This window comes from Chlorocebus sabaeus, chromosome X (genome assembly GCF_047675955.1).
Source record: "Chlorocebus sabaeus isolate Y175 chromosome X, mChlSab1.0.hap1, whole genome shotgun sequence".
Classification (NCBI taxonomy): domain Eukaryota; kingdom Metazoa; phylum Chordata; class Mammalia; order Primates; family Cercopithecidae; genus Chlorocebus; species Chlorocebus sabaeus.
In genome coordinates, this window is record NC_132933.1 from 96,230,467 (window position 1) to 96,252,912 (window position 22,446).

Sequence of the window (22,446 nt, forward strand, 5' to 3'; positions counted from 1 at the left end):
TGATGAAGAGTTCAGTTTTGGTCACATTCAGTCTAAGGTGATAAGGCAATCACACAGAAAGAGTCAGCAGGCAGGTGGCTACACGAGTTTGAGCCTGGCAGAAAGCTTGTGCTAGAAATACAGATTTGGAGGCCATCTGCATATATCTTTTTTATTTAACCCAGGACAGTGGGTGAGACTGTCAAGCGGAAGTGAGGATTGAAATAGGAAGATTCAGGAACCACTCAATTTAAGGATCTAGGCTGAGGAGGTATTCAGAAAAAAATAGAAACAATGGCCAAATACATAAAAGAAGAACTAGAAGAGGAGAATGTTGTAGAATGGAAGAAAGCAGAGAATTTTAAACGTTGCAGAAGGATCAAGATAAAGCCTGAAATCTAGTCATTGGATTTGGGAATTAGAGCTATGGTAACCTCTTCCACAAAGCATAATGCATTAGCCATTCTCACAAATCTCTTCATTGTTGTTTAAAACATCGGCATTTTCACTCATTCTTATCTTATTTCTTCTGTGCCAATGGTTTCCAATTCCATCTGACTCCCTTTCTTAAATATTTTAATGCTTACTTTATTATATTAAAATAAAAATTTCAAAAAATCTATAATATGAAATAGAAATGACAAGAAAGTAATTTATAATAAAATACAATGTATTTTAAGATGTAAATGTGCAGCCAGGCACGGATGTTCATGCCTGTAATCCTAGCATTTTGGGAGGCTGAATCGGGCAGATCACTTAAGCTCAGGAATTTGAGACCAGCCTGGGTAATATGGCAAAACCCTATTTCTACAAACAATGCAAAAATTAGCTGGGCATGATATCATGTGCCTGTGGTCCCAGCTACTTGGGGGGTTGAGGCAGGAGGATTGCTTGAAACCGGGAGGTCGAGGCTGCAGTGAGTTGGGATTGTGACACTGTACTCAAGCCTGGGTATCAGAGTGAGATCCTGTCTCAAAAAAAAAAAAAAAAAAAAAAAAAAGGATGTAAATGTGGGGACATGACAACACTAAAAAACAATGAAGTATGCAAAAAATAAAGAGAGAATGCCTGTAAATGTGGCAGCTACAATTACTGACTGATGCATGTGTGTTGTCATCTGGATTTCAAACAGCCAAGAGCAGCATTTTTGCAGGTATCATGATTTCCCAAAATGATAAACATTCTTGATAAGATTCTGAACAAAACAAAGGTTTTTACCTTGGATTACATGGTAGTTACATTCCTTGAAATGTCAATGTGTATTAAAAACTTGCTTATTTATATATAGAATGGAGTTCAATTCAAGGTCTAGATTAACAAAAATAGGTGTTCAATCCGATGATATAATTCAAAAGTTGTACGGGATATAGAAAAAGCTCATTGTGCAGGCTGTCTTGCATATTGCAGGTTATTTAGCAATACTGACCCTGCCCACAATATGTCAGGAAGCCCTTCCATAATGATTATCTTACATGTCTTTCACAAACTTTCCAATCATCCTCTCAGGAATATACTACCTCCACTGAGTACCAATATCCTAGTCTTATCCAAAGAATAAAACAAGTCCTTCTCTTGGCACTGCACCCTCTCTAACAACCAGGCCTATTTCTTTTCTTTCTCAGTAACTTTGAATTCTCTTCTGTCCTATATCTTCAATCTCTACCCTTTTTCTTGTTACTTTAAGTCAATAAAACTGTGCAAGGTCCTATCATTATTTTTTAATATTCACTTGGCTCTTAATCTTCTCACAGTTATCATTTAATTATAAATATTGTCAGATTTTTATCCTCCATTCTCATCCCATCTTGTATGCCAGCTACCCTCAATTTGGCACTTCCTAGTAACTCTTCAACCCACTGTAATCTGGCCTCTGCTCTCACAACACAGAAACAGTTAATGCTAAATTCACCAATAAACTTAATTTACAAATTAATAAGTATTTTTCAGTACTGAACGCTCTAATGTATATAATGCTGCTGTTCACTACATTTTTCTTAATTGGCATCAAACTTTTTTAGGTTTTCCCCTCACCCTATTACTCCTTTATCTGTTCATCTTTCTCTAGATAATCCTTAAATGTTAGTGGTCCCCAGAATTTCCTTCTCAATCCACAACTTTTTCTCTATATATACCTTCTTCTAGATTATTTAATTTACTCTCCTGGTTTCATCTATCACCTTTATGCTGACAGTTTTCTAAATATATTTATATGGACAACACTTCTCCTGCAATGTCAGATCTTTACCTGCTTGTCAGGAACCTCCATCTAGGTATCTTACCGAAAATGTTGAAAACCTGCTCCTTCTCTTGTGTTCTATAGCTCAGTTAGTGATTTCACGTAATACTCGAGCCACATACTTGAGAACTACCCTCTATTATTCTGCTTCCCTTGACATCCCATCTGTGATTGTCTTTTGATGTGTCAATTTGGCTACGCTAGAGTCCCCAGTTATCAATTTAACTAGGTTTTGCTGTGAAGTTATTTTGTAGGTGTGATTACTGTCTATAATCAGTTAGCTTTAAATAAAGGAGATGATCCTAAATAATTTGGGTAGACCTGATTCAATCAGCTGATAGATCTTAAGACCAGGCTAAGGCTTCCCTGAATAAATTTAACCTGCGGACCTCAGCTTCAGCCCATATCCAAGAGTTCCAGTTTGTCCTTCCTGAAAGCCCACTCTCCTACACAGCCCCCACAAGCCAATTCTTTACAATACATTTCTTAATATATATCTCCCACTGGTTCTATTTCTCTGGTTGAACCCTGATTGATATACCATCTAATCAATAATATTTCATAAAACTTTCTCAAATCCACTATCTGTGCTCCATCCCAACTACCATTGCCTGAGTTCAAGCCTCCATCACTTTTTGTCAGGATTTTCATACAAGCATCTTAAATGATCTTCTTACCCCAATCTTGTTCAACTATACTATCCTCCACATGGCCACTAGTATGACCTATATAAAATATAAATGTGAACACAGCACTCCCTTTCAAGATCGTCAGTCACTTCCCACTTCCTGCAGACCTATCTTGAGCCTTTGTAGCGCACAAAGTCTTCATGTTTATGCTTCAGCTTGCTGATCTAGCTCCATCTCTCCACTCCAGGAAAACTACCTACCATACATCTCCACCTCCTCCAAAAACCAGCCTACCTCGAACTCTGTAACTTTGGTCATTATTTTCTCACTGCTTGAAGTTCTTTACCCATCTGCAATCATCCATCCTTACTTAATACCTTATTTCATTTCAAAGACTGAGCTTAGATACTGATTAATACAGGAGGCCATTCCTGGTTTTTCTAGTCTTGCTCATATGCCTTCTTGTATTCTCTTACAGAACTCCGTGCCAGTCTCTATCTACAGAACTTACCAAACCAGTTTATGAACTCCTTGATGAGTTACATGCTGTATTTTTGTAACCCTCGCACATAAAACAACGCCTGGAATTTAATACATGCTCAATTTAATAGGTATTCTTTAATATTTGTGTTGGTTGAATAAAAAAATTGATGAATCATACACTGGGTGTCAGGTTATGGCTTGCTGCTATAATAAAATCTGTGGTAGGCAAAGTGATGGCCACCCAAAGATGTCCACACCGCAATTCCAAGAATCCATGACTATATTATTTTACAAGGCAAAAGGAACTTTACTGATGTGATTAAGTTAAGGATCTTGAGATGGGGGAGAATATTCTGAATTATTTGGGTGGGCATACTCTAATTGCATGTATCTTTAAAAGCAAAGAACCTTTCCCGAGCTAAGTCAGTGAAAGATGTAATGACAAAAGAAAATGGAGAAATTCTAGGTATGAGAGAGACTCAATTTGCCATGGTTGGCTTTGAAGATGGAGAAAAGAGATGACAATCTAAGGAATTCAGGTGGCCTCTGGAAGCTAGGAACAGCTCTTAGCTCACAGCCAGCAAGAAAGGTATCTCAGATCTACAGATCTACAGTGGCAAAGAACTGAGATCTACAGATCTCAGATCTACAGTGGCAAGGAACCGAATTCTGCCAATAACCAAATGAGCAGGACACAGATTCCCTCCTAGAGCCTCTAGAAGGGAATGCAGCCAGCCAACAGCTTGACTTCTCATCAGGTCTGATGAGACCCATAGCAGGCTTCTGGCCTACAGAACTATAATAAATATGTTGTTTTAGATTTCTAAATTTGTGATCATTTTGTTATGGTAGAAATACAAAACTAATACAGAATCCATGCAATAAAATCTGGCTTATTTTCCCAAAGAGACAAAAGACCCAGATGCTATGATAACATGTCAGGAGGTAAGAATAACAGGAGAGGAACTTGATCATATCACATTTGCCTCTTAAAAATGATCAATATAGAGTAGTATGAGAAAGTCTTCATACAATGAGAGGGGGAAAAGTGACCAAGTCATAGGAAAAAGTACTTAAGGAGACGGCACATGAAGCTGCTGAAAAAAAAACTTTATTTCCTATTGAGTTGATTGTGAAAGTTTGTGAACATACAGACAGACAACCAGCTGGACTAAGTAAATGCTCTGAGGTAGGAAAATGTGATGGCAGAATAGATACACAAACTCCTCTTAATGCTCAACATTTCTGTACACAGGTAACCTAGACAGGGAATATGGTGCAAATTATAAACCGTAATTTGACCTGTGTCCAGAAAAGTAACTTTTTTAATGGGCAAGTAAAAAATACCCCCCTAGCTATCTGTAAAATCCCCAAAAGTATCTAAGCGCTTGGGATAAACTGGCATTTTGTGCCTAAGAAGGGCAGAACATCACCCATGTAGTCTTCTTGCTAAAAATGCTTAAACTAATCACGGGAAAACAATCAGACACATTTCATACTGTGAGACATATAGAGGAAAACTACCTGGACTCATCAACAATGCCAATGTCGGCCGGGCGCGGTGGCTCAAGCCTGTAATCCTAGCACTTTGCGAGGCCGAGACGGGCGGATCACGAGGTCGGGAGATCGAGACCATCCTGGCTAACACGGTGAAACCCCGTCTCTACTAAAAAATACAAAAAAGTAGCCGGGCGAGGTGGCAGGCGCCTATAGTCCCAGCTACTCGGGAGGCTGAGGCAGGAGAATGGCGTAAACCCGGGAGGCGGAGCTTGCAGCCAGCTGAGATCCGGCCACTGCACTCCAGCCTGGGCGACAGAGCTAGACTCCGTCTCAAAAAAAAAACAACAAAAAAAAACAAAAAAAAAAAAACAATGCCAATGTCACACAAAAAAAGGACAAGAAAAAAAGGGAAGGTGCTATTCTAGATTTAAAAAGACTAAAAAGGAGCATGACAACTAAATACAATGTATGACCCTTGACTGGATCCTGGACCAAAACAAATAAAAAGCTATAAAGGATATTGTTAGGAAAATTGTGGGAATTTGATATGGATGGTATATTAGATAACAGTATTGTATCAGTGTTAAGTTTCTCTGGGTGTAATAGTAATTTAATTGTTCTTAAGAGATATATGATTTAGTGTTTAGGGTTGAAGTGTCATGATATCTGCAAGCTACTTCCCAATGGTTCAGCAAAAAAATGTGCGTATGTATGTATACATATATGTATATAGTATTTAGAAAGAGAGATAGGCCATATGTAGCCAAATTGATGCACTGATGAATCTAAAGTAGTCCCCCCTCATCCACGGTTTCAGTTACCCATGATTAACTGCAGTCTGAAAATATTAAATGGAAAATTCCATAAACAAACAATTCGTAAGTTTTAAATTTCACACCATTGTGAGTAGTGTGATGAAATCTCATGTTTGCTCTAGACGTGAATCATCCCTTTGTCCAGTATATCAATGCTATATTCCTTACCCACCCTTCAGTCACTTGCTAGCCATCTTGGTTATCCAATAAACTGTTGCAGTATCACAGTGCTTGTGTTCAAGTAATCATTATTTCACTTAATAGTAACCCCAAAGTGTAAGAATGATAATGCTGGCAGTTCACATATGCTAAAGAGAAGCTGTAAAGTGTTTCCTTTAAGTGAAAAGGAGAAAGTTTTCAACTTAATAAGGGAAGAAAAAAAATCATATGTTGAAGTTGCTAAGACCTGTTGTAAGAATGAGTCTTCTATCCATGAAACTGTGAATATTGTAATAATTGTTCTATTTTATTATTGTTATTGCTAATCTTGTATTGTACCTAACTTATAAATTTAACTTTATCATACATATATATGTATAGGAAAAAAAATAGTGTATATAGGATTAATTACTCTCCATGTCAGGCATCCACTGGGGATTTTGGAAAGTATCCGCCTTGGATAAGAATGGCACTACAATATATGAAAGATATCTTTTGACTTTTCTGTAGAGTTTAAATTCTATAAAATAAAAAATTAGTAAAGAAAGATAATGTTTGGATATATAAAGCTTATCCTTAATACTAATTATAAATTCTATCGGTAAATTCAGAAACAAACAAATTAATGCATTGATTTTTTTGGCAGAACATTTTGTAAAATATAAAAGAAAGAAAAAAATTGAGTAAGTAAAAGAATGGAAAAAGAAATACCACCAAAAAAGGAAAGGTGGAGTAACTATGTTAACAGCAAGGAAACATTGGACAGGTCTTCCAAACAGAAAATCAACAAAGAAACATCAGACTTAATCTGTACTATAGACCAAATGAACCTAACAGATATTTACAGAACATTTCATCCAATGGCTGCAGAATATGCATTCTTTTCCTCAGTACATGGATCATTCTCTAAAGCCACTATGTTAGGTCACATGACCATATGTTAGGTCACGATACAAGTCTTAAAACATTCAAAAAAAATGAAATAATATCAGGCATCTTTGATCACAATGGAATAAAAATAGAAATCAATAACAAGAATTTTGGAAACTATAAAAATACCTGGAAATTAAACAATATGTTCCTAAATAAGCAGTGGGTCAATGAAGAAACCAAGAAGAAAATTGAAAAATTTATTGAAACTAATGATAATGGAAACACAACATACAAACACCTATAGGATACAGCAAAAGCAGGGAAGTTTATAGCTATAAAGAGGGAAGTTTATAGCTATAATGTTTAGTTATATGTAAGTTTAGTTATTTAGTGCCTAAATAAAAAAAAGGTAAAACTTAAAATAAAGAACCCAATAATGAATCTTAAAGAACTAGAAAAGCAAGAGCCAACTAAACTCAAAATTAGAGGAAGAAAAGAAATAATAAACACCAGAGCAGAAATAAATGAAATTGAAATGAAGAAAACAATACGAAATAAAATAAGTAAATAAAATAAAAAGTTGGTGTTTTGAAATGTTAAACAAAATTGACATACCTTTAGCCAGACTAAGAAAAAAAGAGGGAAGATCCAAATAAATAAAACCAGAGATGAAAAGGAGAGATTACAACTGATACTGCAGAAATTCAAAGGATCATTAATGGCAACTATGAGCAACTATATGCCAATAAAGTGGAAAATCTAGACTAAATAGAGAAACTCCTCTACACATAAGACATATCAAGACTGAACCATGAAGATAATCCAAAACCTGAGAAGACCAATAACAAGTAACAAGATTAAAGCTGTAATAAAAAGTCTCCCAGTAAAGAAAAGCCTGGGACCTGTTGGCTTCACTGCTGAATTCTACCAAATATTTAAAGAACTAATACCAATCCTACTCACACTATTCTGAAAAATACAGGAGGAAGGGATACTTCCAAACTAATTCCACGAGGCCTGATACCAAAATCAGACAAAAACAAATAAAAAAATACAGGCCACTATCTCTGATAAATATTGATGCAAAAATCTACAAACTACTAGCAAATCAAATTCAACAACACATTAAAAAGATTATTCATCATGACCAAGTGGGATTTATCCCTGGGATGGAAGGATGGTTCAACAATGGTGATATATAGTATCAACAGAATGGAGGACAAAAACCATATGGTCATTTCACTTGATGCCGAAAAAGCATTAGATAAAGTGCAACATGCCATCATGATAAAAACCTTAAAAAATGGGTATAGAAGGAACATACCTCAACATAATAAAACCCATATATAACAGACCCACAGCTAGTATCATACCAAATGGGGAAAAACTGAAAGTCTTTCCTCTAAGATCTGAAACATGACAAGGATGCCCATTGTCACCATTGTTATTCAACATAGTACTGCAAGTCCTAATTAGAGCAATCAGACAAGAGAAAGAAATTAAGGGCATCCAAATTGGAAAGGAAGAAGTCAAATTACCCTTGCTTGCAGAGGATTTGATCTTGTGTTCGGAAAAGCATAAATATTTCACAAAAAACTATAAGAACTGACAAATTCAGTAAAGTTGCAGGATACAATGTCAACATACAAAAATCAGTGCATTTCCCTATGCCAGCATTGGACAATCTGAAAAAGAAATTTAAAAATAATTCCACTTACAATAGTCAAACATAAAATTAAATACCTAGCAATTAACTCAACCAAAGAAGTGGGAGATCTCTGTAATAAAAACTGTAGAATACTGATGAAAGAAATTGAAGAGGACACCAAAAAAAATGAAAAGATAGTCCATGTTCGTGAATTGAAATAATCAATATTGTTAAAACGTCCATACTGCAAAAAAGCAATCTACAGATTCAATGCAATACTTATCAAAATACAAAAAAACATTCTTCATAGAAATAGAAAAAAGAATCCTAAAATTTATATGGAGCCACAAAAGACCCAGAATAGCCAAAGCTATCCTAAGCAAAAAGAACAAAACTGGAGGAATCATATTACCTGACTTCAAATTATACTACAGAACTACAGTAATCAAAACAGCATGGTATTGTCACAAAAACAGACACATAGACCAATGGAAGATAATTGAGAACTCAGAAACAAATCCACACACCTAAAGAACTCATTTTCCACAAAGGTGCCAAGAACATACACTGTGGAAAAGACAGTCTCTTCAATAAACGGTGCTGGGAAAACTGGATATCCATATGCAGAAGAATGAAACTAGATAGCTATCTCTTGCCATATACAAAAATCAAATCAAAATGTATTAAAGACTTAAGTCTAACACCTCAAACTATGAAACTACAACAAGAAAATACAGGAAAAAGTCTCCAGGACATTGGTCTGGGCAAAAAATTCTTAACTAGTACCCCACAAGCAAAGGCAATCAAAGCAAACATGAACAAATGGGATCATATCAAGTAAAAAGTGTGTGCACAGCAAAGGAAACAGTCTACAAAGTAAAGGTGCAATGGGAGAAAATATTTGCAAACTACCCTTTTGAAAGAAATTAATAACCAAAATATATAAGGAGCTCAAACAACTCAATAGGAAAAAAATCTAATAATTTGATCAAAATTGAGACAAAGATTTGAATAGACATTTCTCAAAAGAAGATATACAAATGGCAAACAGGAATGTGAAAAAGTACTCAACGTAGTTGATCATCAGGGAAATGCAAATCAAAACTAAAATGGGATATTATCTCACTTCAATAAAACGGCTTATATCCAAGTGACAGGCAATAACAAATGCTGGCGAGAATGTGAGGAGGAGGGAATGCTTGTACATGTAATGTAAATTAGTACAACCACAATGGAGAACAATTTGGAGATTCCTCAAAAAACTAAAAATTGAGCTACCATATGATCCAGCAATCCCACTGCTGGGTATATACTCCAAACAAAGGATATCAGTATTATCAAAGAGATATATGCACTCCCATGTTTGTTGCAGCACTGTTTACAACAGCTAAGATTTGGAAGCAACCGAAGTGTTCATCAACAGATACATGAATGAAGAAAATATGGTACATATACACAGTGGTGTACTAATCAGTCATAAAAAAGAATGAGATCTAGTTATTTACAACAGCACGGATGGAACTAGAGATCATTATATTAAGTGAAATGGGGCAGGCACAGAAAGACAAACATCACATGTTCTCACTTATTTGTGGAATCTAAAAATCAAAACAATTGAACTCATGGAGATAGAGAGTAGAAGGATGGTTACCAGAGACTGGGAAGGGTAATGGGTGGTGGGGGAGAGTGGGGATGGTTATTGGGTAGAAAAAAAGAATGAATAAGACCTATTATTTGATAGGACAGCAAGGTGACTATAGTCAATAATAATATAACTGTATAATTAAATTGTCTGTAACACAAAGGATAAATGCTTCAAATAATGGACACCGCATTGTACATGATGTGATTATTACACTTCGCATGTATCAAAACATCTCATATATCCCATAAATGTATACAACTACTAGGTACCCAGAAAGGTTTAAAAAAAATTTAAAAGACCCAGCAAACAAAAAATTTTACATTCAAAAAGATAAAAAGAGTTCCTAAAATTGTAAAATATGTACCTATTCTAGACTTGTATGTACATACTAACAATGCCTCAAGTGTACAAAGCAAAAATTGTCAAAAGTGTAATAATTTGACAAATCCATAAATACAGTGGGAGATTTTAACTCTCGGTAACTGATAGGTCCAGCAAACAAAAAACTTAGGAATAGAGAAGATTTAAACAACACAATTAAATTTAATGAACAGAACACTACATGCAAAAATCAGATACACAGTCTTTCCAGGCACACATAAAACATTAGTTGATCATGTTCTCTGGGACATAAAGCAAGTTTCAACAAACATTAAATAATCATTATCACATAAGCAATATTGTCTCTTACATGGAAAATAACAAAACGTTAAGCTAAAACACAGCTATATACAATGACTTAGTTTCTAAATACTGTCTCCATAAAGAAATGATTAATGGGGTAGGAAGTAAAACACAAGCCTGAAAGTAAGGAAGTAAAAAAATTTTAAAGTAAGTAAAATGTGTGTTTAAGAATGATGAGACATGTCAAAAGACAGGTGAGCCAACTTAAATGGGCAACAAGTCACTAAATCTGAGACAATTTGGGTATTAAAATAAATAATAACAACAGGGTATTTTAAAAATAAAGTAAAAATCTATGTGTCCAAAGTAATTAATAAACAAATAAATGGAGAAAAAGCTCTACATTGATGTAGAATATAAACTAATAAATGTAATAAAAACGATGGAGTTTGAAAATCACCATTTTGCATTCATCATAGCAATATCTGATTCAGTCAAGAATTATCAATGGATTTGAAAACTAGTGGATGATAGTTAATGAGGAACAGGATATTTACATAGTCTCAAAGTATCCCCAGCAAAATCATTAATTATAAAGAGGAAAATTGTAACTGTAAAGTGGATTAATCTAGCAACTATTCACAATGTTAACCAAGTAATCAAAGTTAACTTTACTACTAGAGGGTCAAACCAGGATCATGTGCTACCAATATGATGCCCTGAGAACAACACTTTACTTCTGTGGTGCTTTTGCTAATATGCGTACTCTAAATAACGGGGAAATGGCAAACAAATTTAAATTAAAGGACAATCTATGAAATAAGTGTCCTATATTTACACAAGTGCCAATTGCCAATGTGTGATATTGTGATATATATATTGAAATTGTCCATGGTTCCTGGCTCATAACTCCCAAATCTCTTGTTATTTCCTAAGCGACTAAAATAATAAGCACATCTTTTGTTAAAGTATTTGGTCTTTTGTCTTTGGTTCCTGAAGCAGCTTTGAAACAGCTTCAGAGAAATAAAAGTGAGAGACAGTCTATATATATATATATATATGTATGTATATATATGTATAATGTTGGGGCACTTTAGGATTCAGAAAACAGAATCTCTCTCTTTCTCCTGCCCTCCTTTTACCTGCTTTTTTTTCTCCCAAAGGCAAGCCATAGAAACTAAAAATAGACTCTAATCTTCACCCGGCTTTCTGTCTTGGAGCTGGATGTAAAGAAATTCTCTGACCTATCTAGTTTGACTGTGGGTCATAAGACCCCCATTTCAGAAAGAGTCCTGCCCCATACCCAGGAGGAAGGAATGCTGCACAAAGAAGCCAAGAAGAATCTGAACAGGCAAGCCTTGCTGGGTTTCTCCACCAAGTCTATTGGTATTAGATCATACCCTTTAGTCCAGTCACATTTCTACATGGCTGTTCATGTTTCATTAGTGCCTATCGAATGAAGTCTTCATAAAAAGCACAAGAGGACAAAGTACAACTGAATTTGTGGAGGATTGTAGAAAGGTGAAAAATAACTCATCCACATGCCAGGAGGGTGGCACACCCCAACTCCACAGGAATGGAAGCTCCTGTACTCAGTACCCTTCCAGACCTCACTCTATGTATCTCTTCATCTGGCTGTTTATATGTAGCCTTTAAAATACCCTTTATGAATAAAGGGGTAAAGGTAAGTAAGTGTTTCCCTGAGTTCTGTGTGTTTTGCTAGCAAATTATTTGAGCCTAAAGAGAGGGGTTGTGGGAACCCTAACTTGAAGCAGGTCAGTTAAAAGTTCCAGAGGCCCAGATTTGAAACTGATGTCTAAAGTTGAGGCAATCTCGTGGGACTAAGCCCTCAGTCTGTGGGATCTGATACTTTCTGCAGGGAGATAGCTTCAGAATTGAATCGGATTGGAGAACACTCAGCTGGTGTCCACTACAGAATTGTTTACTTGCTTGTTGGTGAGAAGAAATCCCAATACATTTGGTCACAAGTTTTCTGTGTTGGTTGTTGTGGTACAAGAGCCAAGAAAAACTGTTTTTTTCCACACAATCAGTGTCAGAAGTGGGGTTGTGAGAATATAATGACAGAAGCTGAGTTTGTTTTTCTACACACATAAAAGACAAAGAAAGGTCAAGGAATTGTTCCATATTAAAAACTGGAGAGACATGACAAGTAAATGCAATGCATCATCTTGGATTAGCACTTTGACCAAGGAAAGAAAATAACCATAAAAGACATTATTGGGACAACTGATAACATTGGAATATGGCGTAGATTATAATATTGAAACAATGTCAAATTTCTTGATTGTGACACATTTACTGAGGATGTATAAGAGGAAATCATCACTCTGAGGAAATACATACTGACATATTAAGAGGTAAAGGAGAATGATATTTGCAAATTACTATCAAATAGGAGAAGGAGAAGGAGAGGAAGAGAAAAACAGAATGATAAGGCAAACGTGATAAAATGTTAATTGGTGAATTTGGGTAAAGGACACTTTGGGAGTTCTTTGTAATATTCCCAGTTTTTCAAGTGTGAAATTAAATAAAAATAAAAAATTTAAAAACATGAATACAAAATTCAATAATAACTACATCAATATCAATAACCACACTTTTTCTATGTATTTAATGAAAGAAAATGTTTTCTATTGCCAAATTCTGTTGGGATGAGCAGCCAATATATAATTTTTGTATCTTGTTATAAGAAGGATTAAAAAAAATTAAAGCAAGTCAAAATGGCTGGCAAGCAGGCCATTTCAGCATCAGGCAAGTGGCTGAATCGTATTAAAAAATGGTATTACAATGCTGCAGGATTCAATAAACTGAGGTTAATGCGAGATGATACAATATATGAGGATGAAAACGTAAAACAAGCCATAAGAAGCCTTCCTGAGAACCTTTATAATGACAGGAAGTTTCACATTAAGAGGGCACTGGACCTGACCATGAAGCATCAGATCTTGCCTAAAGAGCAGTGGACCAAATATGAAGAGGAAAATTTCTACCTTGAACTGTATCTGAAAGAGGTTATTCGGGAAAGAAAAGAAAGAGAAGAATGGGCAAAGAAGTAATCAAGTAGTTGAAGTCTGTGGATGCAGCTGTTATGAAGATGGTTAAACCTGAAACAAACAATGTTAAGAATTATTTGGTCTGCAGATGTTTTACTTTAAATAAATGTCTATTGTAATGGCTGGAGTTTTTGAATTCCAAACCTTATACTGAATAACTACTGAATCCATTTACTGTTAAATTTTTTTTCCCAAACTTTCAAGATATTTTCAATCATGTTTAAGTGCTTTCTGGAGCTCAGAGGCCACTTTATCAGTTTTCCTCACTGGTTAGATAGCCTATCAGTTTATGGAAGGATATAACTTCCGTTAAGTTACATCCTTACGGAAGCTACTAAATAAAAGAAGGGGGTATGCATCCCCTAGTTTGCCAGGATTCAGAAACAGCCTCTTCACTGCTATCTGAATAGATTTGATTTTGCATCCTATCATTTAAAAAGAAATTATGTATGCACCCCAACATAGGTATACTTAAGTAATATATATACTCCTGTGCTAACATGTAGACTAGAAAACAAAAAGTAGACACTAGAAAAATAGAAGTACAAAGACAAATCATACTTGTCCCCATATCCCAGTGACTTTTCCACTTTGGAAATGATTTTTATAAAGTTTAAGGGTTGGATACTAATCAGTTAAAAGTTTTAGGATTGTAAGGTAATTTTTAAAAATATAAATTAGAATCACTGGCCAGGTGCGGTGGCTCATGCCTGTGGTCCCAGCGCTGTAGGAGGCTGAGGCGGGTGGATCTCCTGAGGTCAGGAATTCGAGACCACCCTGGCCAACATGGTGAAACTCCATCTCTATGAGGGATGCGGAAAATTGGCCGGGCGTGGTGGCGGGCGCCTGTGGTCCCAGCTGCTCGGGAGACTGGGACAGGAGAACTGCTTGACCACAGGGGGTGGAGGTTGCAGTGGGCCTAGATCGTGCCACTGCACTTCAGCCTGAGCCACAGTGGCTCCATCTCAAAAAAAAAAGAAAAAATTAAAATTATTCAATGTTGTCATCATTTCCACTCCTAAATTCTGAAATGCTTTCTTTGGTGGAGGTGAGAGTCTGGAGCCACAGCGAGTAGAGAAGGAACAGTAGGACCTGCAGCCTCCCTGGTTTTCCAGGACGTCATTGCTGTGTGCAGCAGGAATGCCTTACACCTCAAATAACAAAACGGTGTGAAAAACAAATTTGAGTTACATTTAAAATTTGTAAAGCAATGAGAAATGTGTGTATCATAAAGAGCATATTTAAATTTTTGCTAAAATATTAAGCCTCTTAAGTTCCCTAAGAATCCCACCCCCCCCTTTTTTTTTTTTTTTTTTGCTAGTCAGATTATTTTTCTAAACCTATCTTGAAATCATGTCAATTTTCTTCTGTCTGGTTCAAGATGACTAGATCACTTGATAACGGTTTTGCTCAAGTCACACTGTGACAAGGTTTTAGTGTAGTCCTACTTTGCAGAAGGAGGCAGAGAAGACGGACTGTCTAGAAACCCCTTTAAAAGCATTTGTCTATTCAGAAAAATTTCCTGAGTAGATCTCTCCAAAGGTTCTTTTAATTGTGATTTCAAGATCACTTTTGCAGGACTCTGGTCTATTTGTTCAGACATCTACTGTGCACAATTACAAGGAGACTAGAACTGAGGCATCTCAAAAAGCACTGTCAAGGTGTGTAGGGAGCTGGGTGGGTGGAGGGAGGCTGGGTTCTGACCCTAGAAACCATGCTTACGAATGCAATTAATGTTTAAAGCAAGTCTAAGGGCACTGCTGAAGGACAGGGGAACAAATAGAATGGACTAAGATTGAGGTATAACGGAACCCCCAGGCTATCTACCTGCTCAAGGTAAAAAATGTGGTATTATGTAGGGCAACCTCTGATTTTGTGAAAGTTCTTCCTAAAGCCAAAGTGAATGCCTATTCTATGTCTCCAGATTACTTCACTCGTCTAAATGAGAACAAGTGTGCAAAAGTTCTTTGAACACTAAATCAATGTTTTGTATTCATTATAAATTACGGTTATCGTCCTGCTTGTTATGAAGACTAAGAAAGTAGATCTAGTATTTCACTCACATAGGTGAATGGGTGAGAATTTGTTAATCCATCAGTGAAGTCCTTTCATTTGAAAGAGAGGGCCTTTCTATTATCAAAAGCTATCCTGTGTGAAAAATCACCATGAGAGTGCCTGAAACACACAGGCTTGTCGTCCTGTAGACAGAATGGTAGAGTGATTCAGAGCTAATTCTGGGTTAGATTGCACAGGTCTGAATCTATTTCCTAACTGTGTAGTGCTTTAGGAATACAATTTAACCTCTCTGTGCTTCCGTTTCTTTGGCCCTAAGATAGAGCTAATGATAGAAACCTACTTTACACAGTTGTGAAAATTAACTGACGACATGTCAAGCACTAACAGTCTCTGGCACATAGTATGCATAATGTAAATTATGTGATGAGAAGCGAGAAAGAATAACTTGGGAAAACGCTGAATATCATCAAAGTTGAATAGCTAACCAGTAGCTAAGGTTCAAGGTCCCCTCTCTTCCTTCTATGTGGCACTCTTGTTTCTGGTCCATCTACTCCCCTTGGGTGTCACCTGCTTGAGTGAAGTACCTGCTGGAGATGAGAAGAGTGGAACTGGATCTGCATGACAGCTTTGATTAGGATGGAGCTAAGACTTGGCTAACTCCCTGTTTTGTGTTTGGATAGGTGACATTTTAAAACTGCCAACATTAAAATCTTGCTAATTTGCTTTGTACAGTTTAAAATGTTTGATATCTTTTATTGTTTAAAGTTTGAGATTGGTTTTGAATGTACGGTTTTCCTAAATCTTGAAGAAGGATATGTTTGTACTCTGAAGTGGTCTATGTTCTGTTTTCCTATTTTACTATACTTTGCGAAAAACAGATGGCTGGCTTACGTTCACTGTTGTAGTGCACTACCTAGCATCACTCAGCTTTCCTGTTGTCAAGGTGTAGGAAGTAGCATAAGGGATGTTGGGACTTCAGACCCCCAATTGCCAACTCTGGTCCTAGTTCCAGATTGCATGGAAATATTTGGTAACATTCCTGCACTGAGCTATCATGGTCTGAATATTTATGTGATGCTCTACAAGTGGTACCAAAATGTTAGTGATGGAATTTTCACTAATGGGACCTTTTCCTGTTTTTAAATTCCAGAATCTTAATACATCCAAAGTGTACATTTTGGTAATTATTTCATTTAGCTATTTACTTTAAGGACTCTCTTTTAAAGCATTAACTCTGCACTAATTTTGACTTATGAAAAGATTCAGCAGTAAGAATAAAAACTGGGCCAAAGCCCAAAGTAATGATCCTTCACAAATAGGATGGAGTTTTAAAAATATGGGCATCTTGTATGTAGCTTTGAAAATAACCAAAGTACTTGGAATTAAAAAGTTAGGTGAACATAAAAATTGGCATAACCAAATCCTTGACAGACTGATGGATGAAAAGCAGATGGGTTTACACTATTGGAGGAGGCATGGATTTTAGGAAGGACAGCATCAGAGAGGGATGGTTAGAAAGTGAACAAGACACATTGCTCCTTGGAAAACAAGGAAAGTCCCTTTAAGGTATGAAATTCTGCCACTAGGTGGCGATGCCCTATAACTTTACAACTTTGGATCCATCACACCAGCACTATGGAAGATTTCTCCATTTAGCACCCCAACAACTCTCTCTCCTCCTTCATTTTTCAGGATGACAACACCTTAGAGGTTCATGGCCATTAGGAGACCTTACTACTAAGCTGTATACTGATGTAATGAAATCTAATATATGTTGTGCAATTAATTATGAGTTTTATTATTTAGTTTCAGGATTTTATTACTTCAATCAGTTATGACCATATTTCCTTTTATATGATTGCTCACTCTTTAAACATACCAGATGACTATATAAGGAGCACATAATAAAGTCTATAGATATCAAAAAAAATTAAAGCAGAAAAAAAGATAAAATTAAACTAGAATGGGAGTAATGATTTCATATTATAATTTTAAAAAAAGGAATCCCATATGATTAGAAATTGAAAAAAAAAACCCATGGGTCAAAAAAATTATAAGAGAAATTTAAAAATAATAAATGTTGAATGATAAAAATACTATATATAAAAGCCTGTGAAATATTTCTAAAGTGGTAGAAGAAAATTTACAGTTCTAAATTCTTATTTTACAGAGGAACATTGAAAATTAAGAAGCTAAAGATCCAACTCAGTAAATTAGAAAAAGAACAACAAAAGCAAAGTAGAAGAAAGTTCAATATAAAAATAAAAGTCAAAATGATTAAAATAGGAAACAAAATATCCAATGATGAGGCTTGATGAAAGCAAAAGCAAGAAATACATTAGAAAATTGATTACTGTAATTTGTCTCATGGTCACAGTGTGATATTAATGGTGAAAAAAGGGATCTGAACATGGCAGTACATATAGATGGGAAAAAACTTCATAATATTTGTAATAAAACCTCTCAGCAAACTAGGAATATAACAAAAGTTCTTAACTTGAGAAAGACAATCTACTAAAAGAGGTGAAACTTTTGTAGAACTTAGGAACAAAATAAGGAAATCCTCTACCAATGATATTGTTCCTCTTTGTACCGAAGATCCTAGCTAGCTCAGTAATACAAGCTAAAGAAATATTGGAAAGAAACTGTCATGATTCAAAACATAATTAATTAACAGATAATCCAAGAAAATCTATAAATTATTAGAATAAATAGAATTTAAGAAGGTTACAGCATATAAAATCAATATACAAAAATATTAATCATATTCCCATTTACTAGAAGCAATTAGAAGATATAGTTAAAAAGATGGCATATTTCACAGTAATAATAGAAACTATAAGGTAATTACAAGTGAATCTAACAAAGCATTTCTTCAGATTAGACTATTATTATGAATATGTTTTCATATAATGTAGAATACAGTTTCAATTTTATCATTTGCTGCTATCTTTTTATGTTTTGTTTGGCTACTTTTAAATGTGTCAGAACCAACTATTTTTTTTCTCTTCCTCCTCTGAATAATTTTTGGTAAAGAGATTACCTTAAAAAGCACAACTTCCAGGTGCAGGACATCAGAAAAAGCAGGGTAGCATTGTAAATAGTCTTCATTATTTTCACCAGGTGAACTATTATATGAATGCACCAGGGAAATGGAGTCATACTGCAATCGCTCAAAGACTGAAAAATAATAAAAAATATTGTGACATCATTTTTTCTGTTTTTGTCCATCTCTTTGTCCCCTGGTCTCCTCAAATCATTATCCTTCCCCTACCTCAATTTCAATGATATATTCCTATAAAACAGTTGTATACATAGTATTAGAAAGGATGTATTATATAGTAGTTTAGAGCATAAACTCTGGAATCAAATGTTCTGGGTTCAAAGCTCAGCTCAGCCACTTTGTGCTGTGTAACTTGTGGCAAGTCATATGACTTCCCTTGGCCTATACAAACTTCTCTAGTAGAGTTGTGATTAAATAAATGATAACACGCAAAGCCCTTTAGAAAATTGGCACATAAATCTTTAGTAAATATTGGCTATTATTACAGTTTTCAGTGATTTGAATCACTCGGAGGGGAAATTACGTAGTTCTTGCACTTATTGTTTTGTTCTTTTCTTTTCTTTTTTCTTTATTTTTTTAAAATTGTTTATTTATTTTTTGCACAGAGTCCTGCTCTGTCACCGAGGCTGGAGTGAAGTGGCACGATCTCGGCTCACTGCAACCTCCACCTCCTGGGTTCAAGCGATTCTCCTGCCTCAGCATGCCGAGTAGCTGAGATTACAGGCACACACCACCATGCCCGGCTAATTTTTTTTTTTTTTTACTTTTAGTAGAGACGGGTTTCGCCATATTGGCCAGGCTGGTCTCGAACTCCTGACCTCAAGTGATCTGCCCACCTCGGAGTCACAAAGTGCTGGGATTACAGGCGCCAGCCACTGCGCCAGAGGTTGCTCTTTTGTTTTCTATCTGCGCAATATTCTCCCTACACCCTGCAACCCTCCACTCCACCACCCCTTTGAATAGAGTTTGTAAACATGTGAGCAGTAAAGCTGTGTGGAATGACAGGGAGATGCTTTCAAGTAAAATAGAGCTCTATTTTTTTTTTTCTATGCATTACCAACGAACCCAATGTCTAAAACTTCTTTGGTCACCAATGTTGTCCCATCATTCATTGATTTATTTATTGAAATATCTGTTTCACTCCTATTATGTACTAGGCCTTGGCCATCCATCCCCTATAGCTCTCAGAATAATTCCTACCCATTGCAAGGGCTTCATAAAGGTTTACTGCACGAATGAAAAAAAGATGCTTCTCTCCTTTGAATTAAAAGGATCTATAAAACTTGGGTCAGATTCAGTTTTATATTTTGCATTCTATAAAGTTCATCTAAATATCAGAGATTCCTTTTCTGATAGTAAGAATAGGAATCTTAAAATACAAATAGTATCGCTTGATGGATATTGGAATGAAGTATACGCTCAGCATAACATTTAAGGCCCTGAAGCACTTTATCTTCACCTCCTAAGTCCTTCTTGTAGATTCAAAATTATAGCCAAGCTGTTTCCAGAAGAACTCTGCCTTTTCTCTGGAAACCCTCAGACTGAAAAGCATTCCCTGCCCCTCCACATGGCAGATGTCACTCAACCTTTAAGGTCCACCCAAAGTTCCTCCTTCCTTTTTTTTTTTTTTTTTTTTTTTTTTTTTTTTGAGACGTAGTTTTTTGCTATTGTCTCCCAGGCTGGAGAGCAATGGCGTGATCTCGGCTCACTGCAACCACTGCCTTCCAGGTTCAAGCGACTGTCCTGTCTTAGCCTCCAGAGCTGCTGAGATTACAGGTGTCCACCATCACGCCTGGCTAATTTTTCTAACTTTAGTAGAGACGAGGTTTCACCGTGTTGGCCAGGCTGGTCTCGAACTCCTGACCTAATCTGCTCGCCTCGGCATCCCAAAATGCTAGGATTATAGGCGTGAGCCACCGCGTCTGCCCCACCCCCTCCTTTTTGATAGCTCATGATTACTACCAGGCAGTGACTTGTCCATCCTCCACCGTTCCTGAATACCTTGAACAAGCAAACATTATGGCACTTGGATTTGACTATCACATTGTTGCTTTAAAAAAAAAAAAATTATTCAACTCTCCTGCCTTACACAGAGAAAGACATACACTTCGGAAGGCTGGCCTTCAATAGATGCTTGTTATTGGTCTTGAACCAGGCATTGTTCTTTTAAATAAAAAATTTCTCCAAGGAATGCAAAAGTAGAGAGAATAATACAATAAATCCCCACATATACATCATCCAGCTTTAAATTATCAACTCATGAACATTTTTATTACACCTTCCCTCCACCTTGGCACCAATGACTTACTTTCAAGCAAATCAGAACATTCAAGTCTATTTCTTAGAAAATGTAACTACAAGTATTTCATCTAAAATATTAAAAATAATTATTTAATGTCATTAAATATCCATCATTTCACTCAAGCGTATTTTGTGAAAGAGCTGCTTAATCCCTGCATGTTCTTCTTTCTATTTTGAAATCATGGAAAAAACAGGGAAAAGGGGAAGGATATCTGTGAGAATGCACATATAAGTTTCAAAGAGCCTAGATGACCTAGATGAGAAAGAATCTGACCTGGTTTACGGTGGGAGAAATTTATTTCTCTACTTCTCCGGAGGAGGAGGGTGCGACTTCAGGCCGGCTGATGCAGGAGGAGGTGCGGAGGGTAGAGTGGTACTACCTCCGTTGGGAGTTCCTTCCGGATAATCCCAACGCGGAGCGAGGAGGCAGCGCTTTTTTGGAGGCTTGGCTTCCCGTGCGTTTCCAGGTGGGAGAGTGGATCTCCCGGAGGCACAAGGTTGGTCTCCCATAAGGATTATAGAAACGGGGCCTCAGTTTTCTCCGGTGGGCCCTGGCAAAGCCAAGAGACCTGAGATGGCGGCGGGTCCCCTCCAGGCACAGAGCTGGCTTCCTCCTGTTTCGCTCTTACCGTATTTCCTGTATCCTGAGACGTACATCCCTTCTCCGCCTCCACCCCTCCTCCCTACCCCATTCTATTTTAACGTTTCTATTAGGATGGGTGTTAAAAACCGATGTTATTATTTAATATAGTGTTTTTCCATCGCGCCCCACCCCCACCAAATGTAAATAAATTTATTGAGAATTTCATATAATTTATGCAATTTTAAGATGAGAAGAAATTCAAGTATACCTTTAAGTAGTAAACTCTGAATGGCTTATATGTGTGGGAGGGACGCAGGGGTGGGCGGTAACCAAAGAAATTATTGAAGAGCTTTCCAAGCCAGCTGCAGATGCACATCACAGAGCTATGAAAATAGCTACAAACATTTAAAAAGAAATATGCAAACATGTAAGTTGACTAAAGTGCAGAATAGCACACTAGCACTAACCATGGAAATTGAATGTGGAAAACGAATTCACCGTATGTCATAGAATCTAAGATCATTTTTTCTTTATTTTTTTAAGCAAATTTGTAATTTTTGAAGGCTTACTATATTTTTCCCCAAATTTGAATATTTAGGAAATCTCTGCGACCTAACAATTGATGGTACACTATACTTTAGTTGGCAGCTTTTTTTTCCTTTCTTGTAGGTATGGAAAATAATGACCCATCTTACCATTGATGATATGTTATATTCTATGATTTATGGTAACCAGAAGAAAGTACCACGTGTCTCAGAAGAAAAGGCTTCTGGAACTTCTTAGACCTTCATTATTAAAATAGCCTACACATCCGTCT

General features: G+C 36.3%; 1 protein-coding gene and 1 pseudogene across 3 annotated transcripts in view; one reads left to right on the forward strand and one right to left on the reverse strand.

The window, feature by feature from the left end:
• Nucleotides 1–21,663, reverse strand: part of NBDY (negative regulator of P-body association) — a 105,933-nt gene extending 84,270 nt beyond the window's left edge. Inside the window, exons 1-2 of one of the 3 annotated variants that reach the window (XR_012091987.1) lie at nucleotides 21,321–21,663; nucleotides 18,725–18,861 (exon numbers count right to left, since the gene is read on the reverse strand). Coding sequence is in view for 1 of the 3 variants with exons in the window: in XM_073013638.1 (XP_072869739.1) it covers nucleotides 21,350–21,556 (207 nt within the window). In the remaining 2 variants the exon portion in view is untranslated. Of the gene's footprint in view, nucleotides 1–18,724; nucleotides 18,862–21,320 lie in introns of those variants that run through there. The other 2 variants (XR_012091988.1, XM_073013638.1) reach the window with 2 other exon arrangements.
• Nucleotides 12,881–13,788, forward strand: LOC103232057 (cytochrome b-c1 complex subunit 7 pseudogene; annotated as a pseudogene).
• Nucleotides 21,664–22,446: the final 783 nt, after the last annotated feature.